General features: G+C 26.3%; 1 protein-coding gene across 1 annotated transcript in view; it reads left to right on the top strand.

Moving 5' to 3' along the window:
* The window catches only part of LOC136090284 (HAUS augmin-like complex subunit 1), a 38,066-nt gene that overhangs the window by 13,141 nt on the left and 4,028 nt on the right, over positions 1–20,897 (top strand). The window contains exon 4 of the mRNA XM_065816581.1: positions 6,985–7,119. Within this exon, the coding sequence (XP_065672653.1) occupies positions 6,985–7,119 (135 nt within the window). The remainder of the gene's footprint in view (positions 1–6,984; positions 7,120–20,897) is intronic.

A 20,897-nucleotide genomic window follows, 5' to 3' on the forward strand; every position in this document is an offset into this window, starting at 1 on the left:
TTTCTGCTGACATAAAATATGTCAGACATATTTTCTATGGACATACTTTGACATAATTTTATATCTGAATTATTTGCTGTTTGATATTCTTGAAGAAAAAATCAATCTAACAAATTTATTGCGCATTTCAACTTAATTTACAGAGTTAAGTGAAAATAGTTTAACAAATTTGTTGCTTTTTTGCAATCAATTATGCTTCATAAAACTTTTACTTTAAACCCTATAAGCAAACATCAGTTGTTTCATAAAGGTCTTTTTCTGCCCTTTTTAGCGATGTATCATTTGATAGTATTGACTAATATTGGCATTTATTGACTTATTTATTGATTACGATTTATTTATTGATTATGACTAATATTGACATTGATAGTATTGACTAATATTGACATTTGATAGTATTGACTAATATTGACTAGTATTGAGGCATCATTTGATAGTATTTGATAGTATTGATTAGTATTGATTAGTATTGGCGCTTTCCCTTATTAGAATGTAAAAACCATCTCAAGCTGAGTTTTTATTACTGAAAGTGGTTTTTATTAGTATGACAAAACTTAAAACTATTTCTTTGATTAAAATAATAATAAAAAAAAAACTTTTTCAGTTATTTCTAATTACTAGTTGACCCTGAAAAAGATCTCATAATGAAAAATTGAATTCAAAAGATTCTATGAAAAAAACGGTTCACAGAATTTCAAAAAATTCGTGCCAAATTAAATTCATTTAAGCTGAAGAATTTGAAATACTTCACAAAAGTTATATTTCAACTCATTAAATTCATATTAAGAAGACTAACCGGTAATATTTTTTAACTAATTACGAATAATATACTTTTAGTTATAATAGTTATGATTTATTTAACAATAAAATAATTGACAACTGCATTATAACAGCATACTTAACTGCCATAAACTTGCATAAAATGTTTTGGGTGAAATATATATTGGAATAATTATTTTTTTCGTTTTCCTTACGATTTAAAGTCAAAAATGGAGAATAATTTATTGAATGAATCAACTATTAGTTAAAAATAACTAAAAATGTTTTTTTTTAAATATTATTTTAATCAAGAGAATAATTTTAAGTTTAGTCATATTAATAAAAACCTTTTTCAGTAATAAAAACTCAGCTTGAGATGGTTTTTACATTCTAATAAGGTAAATCGCCAATACTAATCCATACTAATCAATACTATCAAATACTATCAAATATTATCAAATGATGCTTGAATACTAGTCGATACTCTCAAATGATACATCGTTAAAAATACAGTGTCAATAGTATTGACAAAGTATTTTTAGCGATGTATCATTTGATAGTATTGACTCAATACTATCAAATGATACATCGCTAGAAAGGGCAGAAAAAGACCTTTACGAAACAAAAGATATTTGCTTATAGGATTTAAAATGAAAGTTTTATGAAGAATAACACAGGTCAACAAAAACAAAATTTTTTTCTGGTGCCAAGAAAACAATTTGTTTTTTATGTTGGATTTCTTATTTTGATTTCAAATATGCAACTTATTTTTTACCATCACGTCAAGTTGTAAAGATATTTGGGTTCAAATCTTTAGAATTTGGGGAAAAGTCCCTAACATTGTCGAAAAAAAAGTTGTTCAAAAGTATGTCAACCTGAGTCTTAAAAGAAGCGTATTTTCATAGAGATTTTAAAGATGTTATTCGTTTGTAATAAAAATAAGTATTTTTTGTATTATTGCTGAAAAACATTTTGTTGACATTTTTTTAAGAGTTTTTTTTTAAATAATTTTTTTGCCAAAAAATTTTATAGAGAAATTTTTATGTTTTCTAAAATCTCTATACTATCTTCTAAAATACGCTTTTTTTGAGACCCAAGTTGACATACTTTTGAACAACTTTTTTTTTGACAATATTAGGAACTTTACCCCAAATATTTAAGATCTGAACCCAAATATCTTTACAACTTGACGTGATGGTAAAAAATGAGTTCAAAATGTGATCAATCAAATGTGAAATGCAATCCAAAAAACTAATTGTTTGCTCGGCACCAGAAAAAAAAATTTTTTTTGTTCCCCTTCAATTATAATTGATTGCAAAAAAGCAACAAATTTGTTAAACTATTTTTACTTAACTCTGTAAATTAAGTTAAAATGCACAATAAATTTGTTAGATTGATTTTTTCTTCAAGAATATCAAATAATTCAGATATAAAATTATGTCAAAATATGTCCATAGAAAATATATTTTACATATTTTATGTCAGCAGAAAATACTTCAGACATAAAATTATGTCAAAATATGTCGACAGAAAATATGTCTGACATATTTTATGTCAGCAGAAAATAATTCAGACATGAAATTATGTCAAAATATGTCGACAGAAAATATGTCTGACATATTTTATGTCAGCAGAAAATAATTCAGACATAAAATTATGTCAAAATATGTCGACAGAAAATATGTCTGACATATTTTATGTCAGCAGAAAATAATTCAGACATAAAATTATGTCAAAATATGTCGACAGAAAATATGTCTGACATATTTTATGTCAGCAGAAAATAATTCAGACATAAAATTATGTCAAAATATGTCGACAGAAAATATGTCTGACATATTTTATGTCAGCAGAAAATAATTCAGACATAAAAATATGTCAAAATATGTCGACAGAAAATATGTCTGACATATTTTATGTCAGCAGAAAATAATTCAGACATAAAAATATGTCAAAATATGTCGATAGAAAATATGTCTGACATATTTTATGTCAGCAGAAAGTAATTCAGACATAAAATTATGTCAAAATATGTCAATCGAAAATATGTGAGACATATTTTATGTCGGCAGAAAATATGTTTGAAAATATGTCGACAGATCTGCCAGACATATTATGTCGTAACAACTCTGGTTGTAATAATGAATAAAGATTTTTTATGCTAGTAAAATATGACTCATCTTAAATAACTAAATTTAATACAACATTAATAAATCTTTTAAAGTCATTTTCTTGAAATTTTTTATCTTAAAGATGCTCACAAAATTGTAATAATGAATAAAGATTTTTTTTCTTTTTTTTTTTTTATTGTTTCATAATTTTATAAAACTTATTAAAGTGATATTTTATTTTAAATGGGAAAGATGTTTTTTACTATTTTTTTTTTTATGTTAGCAAAATACGGCTCATCCTAAATAACAAAATTTAATACAACATTAATAAATCTTTTAAAGTCATTTTCTTGTTATATAAATAAAATATTGGTAAAATTCAATTAATACGACTCTATATGTAATTCTTTGTATATATTTATTCTTATTTTAATATGTATTCTTTGATATTTCGCTGATCTATTGTGATCAGCATCATCAGTTATAATAAATAAAAATTATTAAAAAGAAAATTGTTATAATAAAAACAAACAGTTAAAAAGATAACTTTAAAAAGCATAGAATAAATAGACAAACTTACAAAAAAAAAATGGTGACCCGATATTAATTCTGGGGGTAAAAAGTTGTGTGAAAGAAGTGATTAAAAAATAGAGTGAGTTTTCACATTAAAATCATAAATAAGGTTTTTTGTGAGGTATAAGGTAGTTTGTCAACAATTGCATAGTTGGTTGGTATATTATCTATTATACCAATCATGAATATACTAATCAATTATGCAATAGCCAACAAATCTTTTCATGCCCACTCAATGAAAATGCAACAGTAATCATCAGATATATATATATATATATATATATATATATATATATATATATATATATATATATATATATATATATATATATATATATATATATATATATATATATATATATATATATACCTACATACATACATACATACATACATACATACATACATACATACATACATACATACATACATACATACTTACTTACATACATACATATATATATATATATATATATATATATATATATATATATATATATATATATATATATATATATATATATGAATGTATGTAAGTATGTATGTATGTATGTATGTATGTATGTATGTATGTATGTATGTATGTATGTATGTATGTATGTATGTATGTATGTATGTATGTATGTATGTATGTAGGTATATACAGGCCTTGTTTTAAATAAAAAATGCTTAATGCATTACCCTAATGTAAATTTGGCATCATAAAATTCTCTTTGTTTTTTTATTTTTTAAAGACATTAACTTTTTTAAATTACCGCAATAATATTAGTTACAACAAAACAAATTAAATATTATTTAACTTGTTTTTTATAATTACTATTAGGGAATGTTTATTGCTTTCAATTTTTTTTCTTTATGTTATTGCATTTTAAAAAATGTTTAATATAAACAAATTTCTTTCTTTTCTTGACATTTGTATAAATGAATTAAACTATGTTAAATTTTTTTAAATGTTATTTCTAATTGCTAATTGCGGCTTTGCAACTAAAAATTATTTTTTATTTAAAAAAAATTTAAGTGTAACAAATAAAAAAATTGCATTAACTTATTTAGTTTATTTATTAAAAGTTTATTATTTTATTAGCGATTTTGTGAAAGCAAAGATTATTTTTCGTAACACCAATTAATAAAATTATATCGCTGTATATATCATTTATTCAAAAATAATAGCTGCGCTTAAATTTGCGTTATAAAAAAGTTTAACTTATATTTTGTACAAATTTTTGATACAGCCTCGGAACATGTTTATTTAAAATTTAATTTTGAGTTAAAAAAAATGTTTAGGAAGGAAAACCAAAAAAACAATTGTGATAAAAATAAGCAAATTTTTTATTAAGAATAAAAAGAATTAAATTAAAATATTTAAAAACATTTTGTAATATTTTTAAATAAATTTCACAGTTAAGTTAAACCCAAGCATTAACTTTGATTTTAATAAACTTAAATATATTTTTTTAATCAGAATTAAATTATTTATTTTTTAAATCAAAATTAAACTATATGTTTTTTTTGTCATAATAAAATTATATATTTTTATTGAATTAGTTTTAAATTAAATCATATATTTTTTTTCAGAATTAAATTATATAATTATGATCTTTGCTTCAAGCTTGAAGTATTAGCGTTTTTCAAGCAAAAAAATCAATCATAACAATAAAAAATAAAAATAAAATATCATAATATAAAATAAAGATAAAATAAAATATAACTTTTTTTATTATTAATTTATCTTTTATTATTAAATAGAAATTTAACTAAATTTTTGTATATAAATTTAAGATTTTAAAATTAAGAAATTTAAGTAAATTTTTGTTGCAATTAAAAATATGTAATTATGTAATAATTATAATCTTGTGCTCTCAAGATGATAATTAAAAGTTTTTAGTATATATATTTCTTTTATGGTTTTTTTTTACGTTTTGTTTAATAACTATGTATACAAAAAAAAACTTGTTTTTAACTATAAACAATTTTGTTTTCTGTTACTAAATATTTCGATAAAATAATTAGTTTAATAGAGGTTAAGTTTTCGTAGTTTTTAATTTTATTTGAGTTTTTTTCATTAAGTAAATATCACTTATATCTAGCATAATTGTTATTCAAACTTTTGTAGCAAACTTTTTTACATAATCGTTATTCAAAAGTTAATGTGTTTTTTTGTAAAATTAACTACTTTTATCTTATCGCATAATTTTAATAAGAATAATTTAAAAGCTATGTAATAATATAATAAAATAAAACATAATAAAAAGTCGCTTAATGGAAATCACTCTAAGTGTAAGTAAAATTGCTTTACGCGTATGTAAATTAACGCTTTAAAACAAGGCCTGCATATATATATATATACAGGGTGTTGGCCAGGAATATATTTTTTACTGTGTTTTTGCAATATTGGGAATATTTATTGTTATTGTTCTACGAAATATTTGGAGTTTTTAATGATATTGTCCTATTACTTCAAAAAAAAAAAGAAAAGGTCATTGAGTTTTCAGAGTTTTAAACCCATGTATACATGGAGCTATCGGTTTAAATTGTTTTTTTTTAAATTTTATCAAGTATACTTAAAAAACTTTAAGTAAATTTAATAAAATTTTTAAAATTTTAAAAAGAAGTTTCTTAAAAGTCTTTTCAAAAGATTATTGTCAATTTGATTGTTGTCAACTTGATTGTTGTCATTTGATTATTGTCAATTTGAGTTATCATTTTATTATTGTCAATTTGAGTTGTCATTTGATATTTCAGTTATTTAAAACCTCTTTAATTTAAATAATCATTTGGTTAAAAAATTAACTTATTTAAATTTTCAGTGATTTAAAATGTCATCAAAGCTGTATAAAGTTATTAGAGAAACATGGAAATCGTTTAAAATAATTATTATTTGTCATAAAAATGTAAGCCTGTATAATTTATATAAAAATTATTCAATAGACGTTATTTTCCATTTAATCTTTACAGTATAAACATACAAAAAGGAAAGTAATATATTTTTATTGCAAACAATTTAAAATCAAATATTTTTTTTTTTACAGAAGTGATTTCCGCAATCGCAACATCAAGTTCATTCATTCAAAGTTTTATTAAAATTTATCTCATCGCTACCATTCTTTCTCTTTACTTACTTTCTACATTTTAAAAAGCAAGTAGCCAAATAAAATCTTTTAAAATGCTATATCTTGTAACCACCGAGGCCTCTGTTTTTTTGTGTTGCTCTGTGGTTTTGTGTTACAGCATTTAAAAGATTTATGCATTATAGCAAAGGTTGTAAGGGTGTCTTCTCTAGAAGGAAAAAAAATCGAAGTTCTTTTTCATAATTTTATATTCATCAAATATAAAAAGATATTTTATGCCTGCTAAAGTTTATAACCTGTAGTTTAAAAAACTCATTTCAATGAATTTTATGTATCAAAAAAATTTCTTAGTTGTTTACTTATGCATGGAATAAAAAAAGCTTTTGTAAATTAGTTTAGGGGAGTATGGTCAAAATCCAGAGCTATAGCATGCCATGGCTTGTATATATATGTATATGCACTTTTCTTTTCAGCTACTTAGTTGCAATAACTATGTTTTTGGAAGAATGTAAAGACACTGACACCACCTTAAAAAAGTTAGAAGAAAATATTGATTTCCTTTTACAACAGTTTCATGACATCAATAATAGTATTGCTGCAATTAACAAGTAACTTATTATTTTTTACAAAGACTTATTATTTTTTACTTCAGAACGATGGTCATTGAAAATGATTTAATTTATGTTAATAATTAATAATTGATTTAATTTATGGTAATAATAATAGTTGATTTAATTTATGTTAATAATTATTAATTATAATTGATGATTGATTTAATTAATGTTACTTTATACCATAATCATGAAATATTGTCAATTAAAAAAATAATTCAATTTAAAAATAAATTTTTTTAAAATATTTTAAAGTGAATCTTAGAACAAGAGAGTTGAAATCCATTGTTAAAGAGTTAAAAGGTTATTTTTCAAGATTTAAAATAAAATATTAAAGATTTATTAATTAAACACTCAAAGACCTCGCTATTATAGTGAGAATTGTAATGAAACTTATTATACAATAATTTGCAAATAATGAGACAGTCAACAAAAAACAATGAACAACAGTTTAGAGCAATCTTTAAAATGTTTTAAAATTGAAACAAGCTATTTAAATGGTTTAAAGAGCAAGATTTTGAGAGTATAAAGAAGAGATGTGGAGAACACTTTTGCTGTGCCATGACAATAATTTTGTTTAGAGCATATTCTGTAGAAGAGTTTATGTGAGCAATAACTTTAGCAACAGAAGCCAAAGTGATTAAAATGGTTTGTCTGGGATGCCAGTAAGATTACTAGAATTAGAAATAAAATGAATTAGAAATATGGTTCTTTACAAATAATTCTGCTTTATTCTTTGGAAAGATAGTATAATAACATTTGTAATTTCATGCTGTATTTTCAATAATGAAATTTTCGGGTTGCAATTATTTTGTTTTGGGATCTCTAAACTATTCCATGGAATTGAAATAACTTAAATTTTTAAATACTTTCAAATAAAGGATATTAACTTATTTTAGTTAAAGAAAGTTGCAGTAAAACCACATTCAGATTCTACACTGGTAGGTTTGATAGTCATCAAATTTGTATTGTCTTTGCAAAAAATTATTTTGATTTCCTCAAATTTCAAAATGTTGTATTTCTTTTTGTCTTCAGAGTCTCATGTGGATCATTTTAGTCTAATTTCCTATTGTTAAAGCTTTACTGAGTTAAGTGTTTACTTATGTGAAGTGAAGAAGAAATAGATTTAAACAGAGAGTCAAAAGCATTTTAGCTTCTCAGTTCTTCTCACTCAAAAATATTAGTAATGTGTTAGCTGGATTTGCATGTTCTCTTACTGGTGAAATCTCTGAAATCCATAACTCTCACCACAAAATTTAGTGTAGAAATAATAGCAATTTATTGTTTAAAGCTGCTTTGTAAATTGTTGATGAAACTTACTGCACTGTTTTTGATTTTTTAAAACATTTCCTGGCAAAATTTCTATTCTAAAATTAATTAAGCGAGCATTAACTTAAAATTTAAGAAATTGGGTCTTGTTTGGCAAGCCATTTGTGACTCTGGTCAACAAGGTACACCTACAGGAACTGTAAATGCAAAAATTTACATAAAAAGTGTTTTTTTTTATTAAAAGTACAAAAGTTGTTTATATAAGGACAAGAGCTTTAATGATTGCAGATATCATTTTAGTCTCATTATTAGACAATGTCCATTATTTTTGATTAATTTTTTTTTTTTTTACTGGCGTAGTAACTATTGTGAATTTTACTGAACTGGTGGAAAGTTAGTGCACATGGGAGACTAGTGTTCGGGAAAACCAGGCATTTTTAGACCCGACAAGTCCAAGTCGAGTATAAATATGTCCAATACGTCTTTTTAACTTGCGATTTTATCAATAGCATTAAAGGATTTTTTGTTCTCACGCTGATTTTTAAAAATGGATTTAGTATACGTTAAGGTAAATAAAGCAATTTTTAGCCAGTTCAACATCTAATGTAAATATATTATTTTTTACTTTTATTATAATCTAAAACTACCAAATAAACTTGACATTACCTTTTTAAAAATATCGCATTTTATAAAATGCATGTAAATATACTAGCAAAAATAAACTCAACTTAATTAAAGTACTTGCAAGTGTTTAATACAAAACAGAGCAATTATTTTTACTTTAAAAATAAAACTTTAAAAAAACTAATGCACTTAATGAATTGTCCGATAATCTAGGACGAATTCTTGTACAGAAGTTGAATGCTACAGAAAATGTTCATTCGGAATTGTTGATGTTGGTTTTATCGTCATCAACGCTTGATACAATTTTTCTAAATATACAGTTCTTTTTTTAGTTTTTGAAAATAATAAAAATTCTATTTTAGTATCAGCTAATTTATCTCCGCAACTTGGCAAAATTGGACATTTCACATTTTCTAATATTTTATGTAGTTCTTCCTCCAGTGTTAATGGTAGTGTGTTTCCTGTAGTATTTTTGTTATTTTCAGCTGAATGACCCTGTTCATGTGTGTTTTGCTGTTCTTCATCCTCACCAAATAATCTCTTCAGTAAATCTGTTGTAAATAATTGTATTTTCTTTGAAGGCGTAGTACCATTTACAAGAGAATCTAATAGCTCTTGGGTAATTCCATGTCAAATCATCCAAAAAAATCAAAAAATGTCACCCTATGTTTGGGATTTTGCTATTTTTTTTATATGTTATATGGTTTATGAAAATTAAGAAAATTTGAAATTTGGAACCTCCAACCCCTTACGGTTCTTGAGATATTCAGGTTTCAATTTTCTTATTTATGCTGACTCAGCATTTTTTGCAAAATGTATTTTTGTCATTAAATAGCAATAATTAATGGACGAAATAAGGTATCATTCTGAAATTTGGTACATAGACAATCTTCCATATGGCGGATACAAATATTAAATTTAAAAAAATTTTAGACCACGTTAAAGTACATGTAAATTGAATAATAATGGCATTTATTTTGGGGTATTTTGACGGTCAAATTTGTGATGTCACCTTGATAATTTTTTTTTAGGCATTACTATAACTTACAATATAGGTATCAAACTTCACTATTAATTAAAAATATATTATTGCATTTTTTGACTTTTCTAAATTCAGCCTTTTAAGTAAAGCTTATATAAATGCTGAGTCAGCATAAAATTTATTGCTAACTTAGTTATAAAAAAATTAGCTATATCTTAATTTCTGGTTGTAAAAAGTCATGTTCAAAGTCATTTTGAAGGCAATAATAGATGTATATAAATATAAATTCTACATTTTTTGTACCTGGGGTAGCCCCCCCCCCCCCCGCCCTCTAAAAAAAACAAAAATTTTCCTAATTTTGTAAAAAGTTATTTTTAAAGTCATTTTGAGAGCAATGATAATTTTTTTGGTATTTATAAATATTTAGTGGGGTAGGCTTCCGCCTCACCCGCCCTACCACGAAAAATATATATATATTTTGCTAATTTTGTTATACCAATAAAATAAGGATTGCTTTCTTAAAATTTTTCCATCAAGCTTTTGGATGCCAGCTAGGTTGGGGGTCGCAATTAGGCATATTACCAAATCTTTCCAAAAATGTTTTAATGAAAATATATAAAGACAAGTTACCAAGAGATTTTTATTTGTGTGGCCAAATTGTGCTAATTACACATACAATTATATTGTAACTATATTTAAAAAAATTATATACAAGTATAAAAATAATGACGCAATAGAAACTTTTTCTAAAAATCTTGATTATTTTGTTCAATAATTTTTGCCAACTCAATTTCTGAAATTTTGTATACACGACCATTTGTTGTAGATGGCGGATCAATGGTACATAAAATATGATTTGATGGGACCCAACACATATTTTCTTGTGCAGGCCAAGAAAAACTTGGACTGGGACCATGTGGGTGCATAAATTGAATTTTATAATCTCCTTCTCCTTCATCTTTTTTGTTTATAATTCCAATCCACCAAAAGCTGTCATACATGCAATCTACATAGTCCATATGATTATAAATAACTTGCTGCACAACCAGCTCATTTGGTATCTGCACAAGCTTAAATGTCTGAACATCAGTTTGTTGACTCATCCTTTTAAAAGAAATTGTATATTTATCAATTGGTATAAAATGGTGAAAGGATCTTGTTCCTGGCAAGGTTCTTCCCATAGTAAACCTTGGTTGCAATGATGATCGTACTTCATTTATTTCTATTTTATAAACTAAAATAAATTGAATGTTTTTTATATTGGTTACACAAAATTCAAACATCTTATCTACCTCCAAAATCTGTCCAGTCACTGTTCTTTTTAAACTAGCTTGTGCAGTTAATCGTTTTACTGTGCCGCCAATGCCATCACAAGCAGACTTACCATGGCTAGTAGCAAAAAAAACCCATTTAGCATCAATATCAAAGTCTTCTTTGTGATGACAAAGATTAATAAAGTTTTTAAAGTTTTTATATTGTGCTGCACATCCATCAGTGAAGTATTTAATATTACTAATCTGTAGAATGTTTGCCTTAATGTAATTGGTAATGAGCTGTTGTATTTTATATACAAAGTATACATCATGCTCAGCGTCATCAGAAAGGATGCAAAATGACTTTAATAGTAGTTTATCATTTGATTTATAGTAAATAATAATAGGGTGAAGTGTACATTTTGGTTTATTCCAATGGTAACTTTGCACCTCATCCTGAACAATAAATTGGAAGTTCTCTGCAAAGTCACCCAATACTATACACTCATTTTGATTTAATAACTCTTTACAGTCTTTGAGGTACTTGGCTTGACTTTTAGCTATAAGTGAATGAGATGTTAATTTATCTATTTTATTGCATATAAGGTCGATAACATCTTGAATATTAATTTTTTGATTGATCAGCGTAGTTCTATCTGTATGCTGCCATTGGTTAATTGTTATTTCTTTATCGCTGTTGTCAAACTTTGCTGTTAAGAATTCTTTTAAAGCAGCAATACCAGGGCATAACGGACATCGATGTAACATGCACTCTACATTATCCCTATTGCAAACAATCATTTCCATCAAATCTCTATAGTCTTTGTCAATTTTAAGAGCATCAGTTAACAACTTAACATTCTGATGATAGGTACAGACACAAACACAGTGGGTGCCAGACAAGTTTGTGGTTATACACCATCTAGAGCGAAGGCTGCAAAACTTAGAAAATCCGACGTTTAAGTTAGAATGTTGGAATTTAAATGCTACATATAGTTCCTTTAAATTAATCAATATTAGTCTTTTTTGCATGTGTTGCCTGTACCCTATACTCACAAAATCTTTTTTTCCAGGCAGCATTCGTGTGTACTCGTCACTTTGATAAAAGCTATGAACAAGATCAATGGTTGCGTGGGAAAGCGACTTTCCTTTTTTTGATGATGGTTTATGCAAAATTCCATGTTTTTTTTTAGCTTTTCTAGCTTCTCGTACTAGGTAATTAGATACATTAAAAAATTCTGCAGACTTTGCAAGTGACCATGATTCTGGAGTTAGTGTTAATATCTGAATTTTTGCAGAGTATGATGTCACATTTTTTATCTTATCTTTCAATTCATTTAAAAGTGAGTATAGATCGTCAATTTGGTTATCAATTAAAGAACTTAATGGTGTACAAGATGGTGTCAATGTAATCATAGGATCAATATCATAAACTTTTTTTATTTTGTTTGCTGTTGCTCCAGTTATTTGATCAAATTTTTTTTTGGCAGCTGGTAATCGTTGGTGTTTTGGAATTGATTTAAGCTTAATAGGTGACACACCTATAGATCCAAGACTTTCATTGAGAGATGAACGTTGTTCTTGTTCAGGCTCAATCCTACTATAGCATTGATCAACTGATTTTAATTCTTTATTTATACAATGCACCCTTTTGTAACAACTACTGCATAATTTCCACCCAGGTACAGCAGCAATGTCTTGTATTTTTAGAGTTATTGCCATTGATAGCGATATCTTCACATTACCTATAAAAAAAAGGAAACAATCATTTCTAAAAACTAATATCAACTCACCATCATTGTAAAGAACAAATGAGTGTAATTGTTACTTTATAAATGTACCTAATTTTTTTAAAATTTATTTAATTACTATTTTAATCAAAATAATAAACTGTTTCATCAAAATAGTATAAAAATTACCTTTCACATTTTTCTTTCGATTTCCATGTTTTTTATATAGACTACAGCATTTCTGAAATTTTCTTTCAAATGCAGCTCCAAAGTATTCTCTATGATAATAGCAAACTGTTGTAAACAATTTTTCACAATCAAATAAACCAGCTCTCCATAATAACTCTTGTTTTTCAACACTTGAAAACGCTGATAGATCTAAAAGACCTTGTCTTCTTGTTAAACCTTGCTTGTGGCAGTCAACATTACATTCTAATCCAATAGAACACTTTTCCATCATTTAAAGTTTTTAATCTATTCGAAAAATCTGATTTTTATATATTTTACTAAATAAATTTATTTAGAAATACCATGAACATTATTTGGTTTATAGAAAACTCTTATTACAAATTATTTGTTAGGATGTGTCATATTATATGACTTCCTTATATATATGATTAAAAGGTAATTAAATTTTATTTTATTTACCAATCATATAGTATCATTCATAACATTCTTTAATTAGTTAAGCAAATATAAAATTCCTGCAAAGTAACAGTAAACTAATATTTACAGAATGAAGTCTAAACAGAAGCAATAAAATAAAAATGGGGGAGGGGGAAGGGAAGCCTCCCTCAGGTACCAAATATTTATAAATACGTATACATTTATCATTGCCCTCAAAATGACTTAAAAAAAACTTTTTACAAAATTAGGAAAATTTTCGTTTTTTTTGGGAGGGCGGGGGGGGGCCTACCCCAGGTACAAAAAATTTAGAATTTATATTTATATACATCTATTATTGCCTTCAAAATGACTTTGAAAATGACTTTTTACAACCAGAAATTAAGATATAGCTAATTTTTTTATAATTAAGTTAGCAATAAATTTTATGCTGACTCAGCATTTATATAAGCTTTACTTAAAAGGCTGAATTTAGAAATATCAAAAAATGCAATAATATATTTTTAATTAATAGTGAAGTTTGATACCTATATTGTAAGTTATAGTAATGCCTAAAAAAAATTATCAAGGTGACATCACAAATTTGACCGTCAAAATACCCCAAAATAAATGCCATTATTATTCAATTTACATGTACTTAACGTGGTCTAAAATTTTTTTAAATTTAATATTTGTATCCGCCATATGGAAGATTGTCTATGTACCAAATTTCAGAATGATACCTTATTTCGTCCATTAATTATTGCTATTTAATGACAAAAATACATTTTGCAAAAAATGCTGAGTCAGCATAAATAAGAAAATTGAAACCTGAATATCTCAAGAACCGTAAGGGGTTGGAGGTTCCAAATTTTAAATTTTCTTAATTTTCATAAACCCTATAACATATAAAAAATTAGCAAAATCCCAAACATGGGGCGACATGACCTGGATGATTTGACATGGAATTACCCTCTTCTATTTCTTGGCTTTTACGGCTATTTATTTGAGTTTTCATCGTCATTTATAGCTTTCTACTTAAATTACCATTGGATTCTTTTAATTTTCTTAATACATAAAATCAAATGCTAATCGGCTGTTGCAAGATTAGCATCATCTCTGCTAAGAGCTTCAACAGTTAATTTAATAGGCTTTAGAGTATTTTCCAACTCATTTAATAATTCAATATTAATATTTTCTATTAAATGTACACTTCCAATATCTTGCAAAACTTCTTTAATGATATAAAATAATTTTAAAAATCTAGATATCATTTCGATCATTGAGTTCCAACGAGTTCTTACGTCTAACACTAGCTGAAGTTCATTTCCTTAAACTATTTTGATCTTTTCTTGCAAAATATTATTTCTCACAGAAGAACTTTTAAAAAAAATAACGATTATACGAACACTTTTTATATTTTCTTCTACATTGCCTAAATTTGTTAATTCAACTTGTCTGTACTCTTTGGCGTCACCGTCGCTCTCGTCAGAATAATAATTTTCATTTTGATCATCATTAATATCATCTTGACCATGGTCATTTCTATCTCCATCAACGTCATCTTCATCTTGCAAGATGGTAATACTTTTCTTTTTATATAGTACATCACAAACACCTAAGTGTGTAGTGTGATTCAATCACAAATTATAGAAACTATGAGATTCTCGTCCAAATTTTATCATTACACTTGCACCTGTTGAACCAGCTATATGTTTTTTAAAATTAATATTATATGTTTTTAAATGTTGTTCTACTTTTTTAACTAACTGTACAGCTGTACACGAGTTAAAAATTCTCACTAAACCCAGATTATAAACTTCAGAGTCAATTCCATGCAAATTGATATTGAGATATATCCGAATTTTCATACTCGTCAAGTGTAATGCTAATTCGTCGGCCTTCTTTAATTTTTTCTTGTAACAATTCTAATATTTCCAATTTTTTTTTCATAAAACTTATGAATTAAATTCATAACATCTCTTTCGGCTTTAGGAAGATTATAACTTGATTTTACTAAACTTTCACGAATAAAACTAGACTTTCAAAATCTAGTTTTATTTGTCAATGGCCACTCTTGATGGTATATCAGTTAGGGCGATTACAAAGTGACTTTGTAATTGCCCTAACTGATATACCATCAAGAGAGGCCATTTTAGAGACAATTTCTTCTAAAGGCTTTCTTGCGACGGAAATGAAAGTGTCAATAGTTTTGAATCGTTTGGTGCCAGAATTTTCTCCTATTTCTTCCCGTGTTGGTAAAGAAATTTCATGTTTAATTTTTTAAATGTTTAATCATTGATGAAGTATTTCCATCTTTGTTTGATATTATCATTGAACATTTATTGCATTTTCCACTTTTCAAATCGGTATATTGAGTGAAATACTCCCACACTTTGGAGTGCTTTGGCATAATGGGACTGTAAAAAATCTTCTAGTAAAATTATGATATTTCACTTTTTTCCTAAAATGGAGAAGTAATTAATAAATAATACTGTTTTTTTTTAAGTTTTTTAAATACGCGCTAAAAGAATTAACTTATTAACTTCAATCTTTCTAATCAAAAGTTTTTATATTAGCGAATGCTTTTAAAACATTTGCTGAAATAGAAACATATAATATTAGCAAATCCTTTAAAGCATTCGCTTATATATAAAAACATTCTATTAGAAAAAATAAAAGTTATTAATTCTTTTAATGTGTATTCGGACATACATGGAAACATACTTAAACTTAAATGTTTTCAAAACATCTAAAAAGCCGTGGCCAAGTTCAACTTTAAGTTAGATTTACAAACCCTACTACCATATTTTCTAGAAAATGTAGGGATCCAGCTCGACGACGCACCGCTGCCTACAAAACAAGGCAAAACATTCAAACCGTGAGACTCGCCGAGCCTTAAACCAAGTATCGAATCCAGGTATTTACCAAGAGACTCGCCAAGTCCGGGTACCCGGAACCAAAAAACCCTATGGGAGACCCTTTTTTGACCATTTACAATATGAAAATATTTTTGCAGTTAGTGAACTTTAAAACCTTTGTCAATCCTTTTATTTTTTGTAAGAAATGTTTCCAAACATTTTTCCAAACATCAATTTCTTTTCATAAATTATGTAAGTTTTTTAAAGGTTTTAGAAAATTTGCAAATAGGATTAGAATGAAAATCAAAAAAAGCTAGATAAAATGTAATTTAATGACAACAAATATCAATTTAAATAAATATAATTATGAGTCAATGCGATAGTGTAGCACTAGTACATTCAAGAGGTTCAGTGTTTAAATCCACCCTTTGCCTCTGGAAGTACTGTGGAGTAACATGTTTCAGATTTTAGGGTTAAGAAACATTTGCAAATAAAATAAAGTTAAACTAAAAAATAATGGGGAGGAAAGCAATCATGTTGCATTTAAAATAAAACAATTTTCTTTCAAACTGTCAAAATATTTTTTAAAAGAAAAAGTCATATACTTAAAGTAATAAACTTTATAATTGCAAGTATGGCTAGAAAATACTGGTTGACATCATATTTCTGGATTTTGCTAAAATATTTGATAAAGTCTCATCAACAAATACTCTAAAAAATAAAAATAAACAAAGCAGAAGGTGATCTTCTCTACTGGATAAAAGCTTGCTTACTTAACAAGTCTCATTCTTCCTGTCATCTCATAAAAACAAGTTAATTTTTTGTTCAACATCCAAATCACTCCTGATTCTGTTATTTCTCACTTTAACTCTACAGCAGCTTGCAGTCCAAGCAATACTCCTACACAGACATGGACAGGAAAGACATGCGATCACACTCTATTCCTGACTACGCATTTATTTATTTATTTGCAACAAATTAACCACATCTTTTTAGATTTTTGAAAACGTTTCAAAAACTCGCAAAATAAAGTATAAGGTAATAAAAATAAATAAAGGTAATAAAGTGAGAAATTGCTTTTAACGATTGTATACTATAAAAATTTTTTTTTATTTAAATTATTGAAAGATACTATATAGTTAACAGGTGCATTTTTTACTATGTAAATGTTTTTAAAACAACTTGTATGGTTAATTTTATAAACAACAACAAAAACGATTGTTTCAATAAACTTTTTGATGAAGCCATAAATTTAATTGTTGAAAACATTGCAAAGTTATTTTTTTGTTGTTGTTATGCATTGTGTAAAAACATTTCATTAGAGAGTAAACTTTCAATTTTGAAATGTTTTTACACAACGCTAAATGCTTTTAAATAAAGTTTTAAAATGCTATTAAATAAATTATCAAAGAATATCAAATAAAACTTTTATTTATTTCAAAAGTATTTTTGTTTCAACGATGAATGTAATTTTTCTAAAACAATTTGTATTCTTTATTTTATAAACAACGATGACTATCAATGTGTTTCAATTAACTTTTTATAAAAAATGCATTAAGTTTATATCATCGAAAACATTCCAAAGTCTTTTTTTTTTTTTTTCTGTTTTGTAAACTTTCTAATTAAATGTTTTTTTACTACCCTAAGCACTTCTTATAAAATTTACAAATTTTAACAATTGTTATTAATAAAAAGCATTATACATTAATTAACAAAGAATATTATTAAAAAATTATATTTTATGTAAAAGTTTGTGTATTTTATTACTATGTTTGAATGCAATTTTTTATTTTATTTTATAAACAACTACGACTTTAAAGAAATATTGTGTCTTCAATAATTTTTTTAAAAGAATACATAAAGCTAATAGTCCGATTCTGAAGTAGAAGTGAAATCATCGTTGCTGCTGTTTTTGTCACTACTATAATTTGATGCAATGCTTGTATCAGCTGATTCAAGGCGAACAACTCTTTGTTTATTTAAATAAATTTCAAGGGCTCTACTCAAAATCTCATCTCGTTGGTTAGAGATAAAACTTGGATCATTCCCAGCTATCATTATGCAGTCTTCCATTGTCTGATGTTTCATTTTTAACCGACGATCAGTAAGTATCACTGTAAATATGCTGAAAATGCGTTCCACAGATGAATTAGAGCAAGGCATGCACATAATAAGTTCAATGAGAAGAAGCAAAAAATGTTTAAACAAAGACTTAAAAAAGTAAAAAAAATTCTAATACATAAATAACTAAAAGAGAATCTTCAAACTTACATGGAAACTTTTTTCATGGTATAAAAACATTTTTTTGCCATATTTGCGAGGCTGTGACTGCTGCATACTCCGCTTTTATTATAATCTTTGCCGCTTTCCATTCAGAGAGAACCATTTTAACGCCCAACCCTGCAGCTTCTAGAGGAAATTTGAACTCATTTAGCAATAAAGAGATGCTGGCATCGCCATACATCTCATCCTCTTTCTAAAATTGTGGATCTAACCAAGCCAGTGACTCGAATATTGGGTTTAACAGTGAACCAAATCTTTCGTCTATCAATGGCAGAATGACATTGACTGCAGCTTTCCTTATTTTAGATACCAAAATTAATGCTATCAAAGTTAAGATTATTCATATTTTCAAGCTCAATCTGAACAAACTCTTGATTTGATTTTTTCAACTCGTGACCATCTTTGAGATAGGAAGTAACAAGTGTGTTTGAACTATATATTTCCTTAATTTGAAACTTAAGTAAATATGAATCAAGAATATCATTGATATCTTCATTTTTTAATTCAAGTAATCTAGTCATAGTAAGATCCACTGCCGGTTTTAACTCATGCACTCGTGCACGTATTTTTTTTAAAAGCCAACAATAATGGACTCAATTTCTCAAGCAAGTCCAAATAAATACAGACTACACATAGTAATTTGTAGTCACGCAGTTGTTTGGTTGTGCCGGAAAGTTTAGTACGCATTTCTGCTTTCATACTGTGATTAGCAAGAGCGTTGTCAAAACCCATAACAAGTGCCCGTCAGTTATGTAACCACTTTGTAAAACCGCGTCTCCTGTGACTTACAAAGTGCATTCCAGATATTTTGGGCAAGAAGTAGTGTGTAATATTTTTTTTTTTTTTTAAACATCTTAACTGAAGAATCGCTTAAAATAGCTATTTTGTTTCTTGCACAAATCTTGCACCATATTTTAACAACTAACCCTTTTTCTTCCGTGGTTCCTATAATTGTTTCTTTACTTTTCATGAAAGAAAAGTTTTTAAATTCTTAGATATTGGTTTATTAACATTAGTTGTGTTTGCAGAAGATGCCATTTTAAAAATCTCTTTATACTTAAACTTATTTTTTTTTGCATACAACTTTTTCCTCTTTTAAAAAGTAATAAGAAATAAAAAGTTAAAAAACCCACATACTAAACAAAATTAGGGGTATTGTCAAGAAGTTCCACTTCTTTTTCATTACTTATTTTATACCAGAAATTAAAAAATTAAAAACCCACGAAACTAATATTATTAGTGGTTATGAAAAGCTCTTCCACTTCTTCCCCGTACATTGTTTTATCAATTTATCCATAAAAGTTTAACTAAAATATTTTGATGCAACTAATATATATGCTATTCCTAACCATATTTAGGTCGATCGATGTCTGTAATATCTGCTGCAACTCTAATTATACCGGTCTATGAATTTCCTAATCCTAACCCTTACCATATTTGTTTTTTAAATGCATGGGTTTTTTTCTTGAGAAAAAAAGTTACGTCACTGCTTATTCCAATAAACTTTATAAAAAAAGAAAAGAATGAATTTTTAAGATTGATAAACAAAAATATTAGTTAAGTATGTATTACTAATTTGAAAATTAAAAAACTTTCTAAATAAAAGTTCATATTAAAATACTCGAACTCGAAACTCACATCGACCATAGCGCTCGCATTAAATATCATCTTTGATAAGTCTTAATTTTGTAAATTAAAATACTTAAAATTTTATCGTTTTACAATTTGTTTAGTTTAGGCCTATAATTTGAACTAAAGTTTGCTTTTAATTAACAGATGTAAAAAAACAAATGAAAAGATTAAAGTTTTAAAGTTATTCAACCTTAACGTAAATATAAACATAATTAAAAATAACTTTCTAATAGAGTTTTAGTTTTCTTCGGGTTAGATTAGTTGAGTATTTTTATTTTTTAAATTTCTTTTTAAGATTTCTTTCGTTTTTTATAGTTTAGCTTGTTTATAATTTTCTTTCTTTTGTCGGGTTGTTTCAGCACATTTTTAAATAACTAAAAACCCGTGGTCAAGCTTTCAAAAAAATAATAGCGAGCGTGGTCAGGAATAGAGTGTGATCGCACGCCTTTCCTGTCCACGTCTGTTCCTACACAATCTTACAACTGGGTTCTTTTATAAGACTGTGACATGTTTCAAAACATTCTTCCATAAGACTGTG

This window comes from Hydra vulgaris, chromosome 13 (genome assembly GCF_038396675.1).
Source record: "Hydra vulgaris chromosome 13, alternate assembly HydraT2T_AEP".
Taxonomy (NCBI): Eukaryota; Metazoa; Cnidaria; class Hydrozoa; order Anthoathecata; family Hydridae; genus Hydra; species Hydra vulgaris.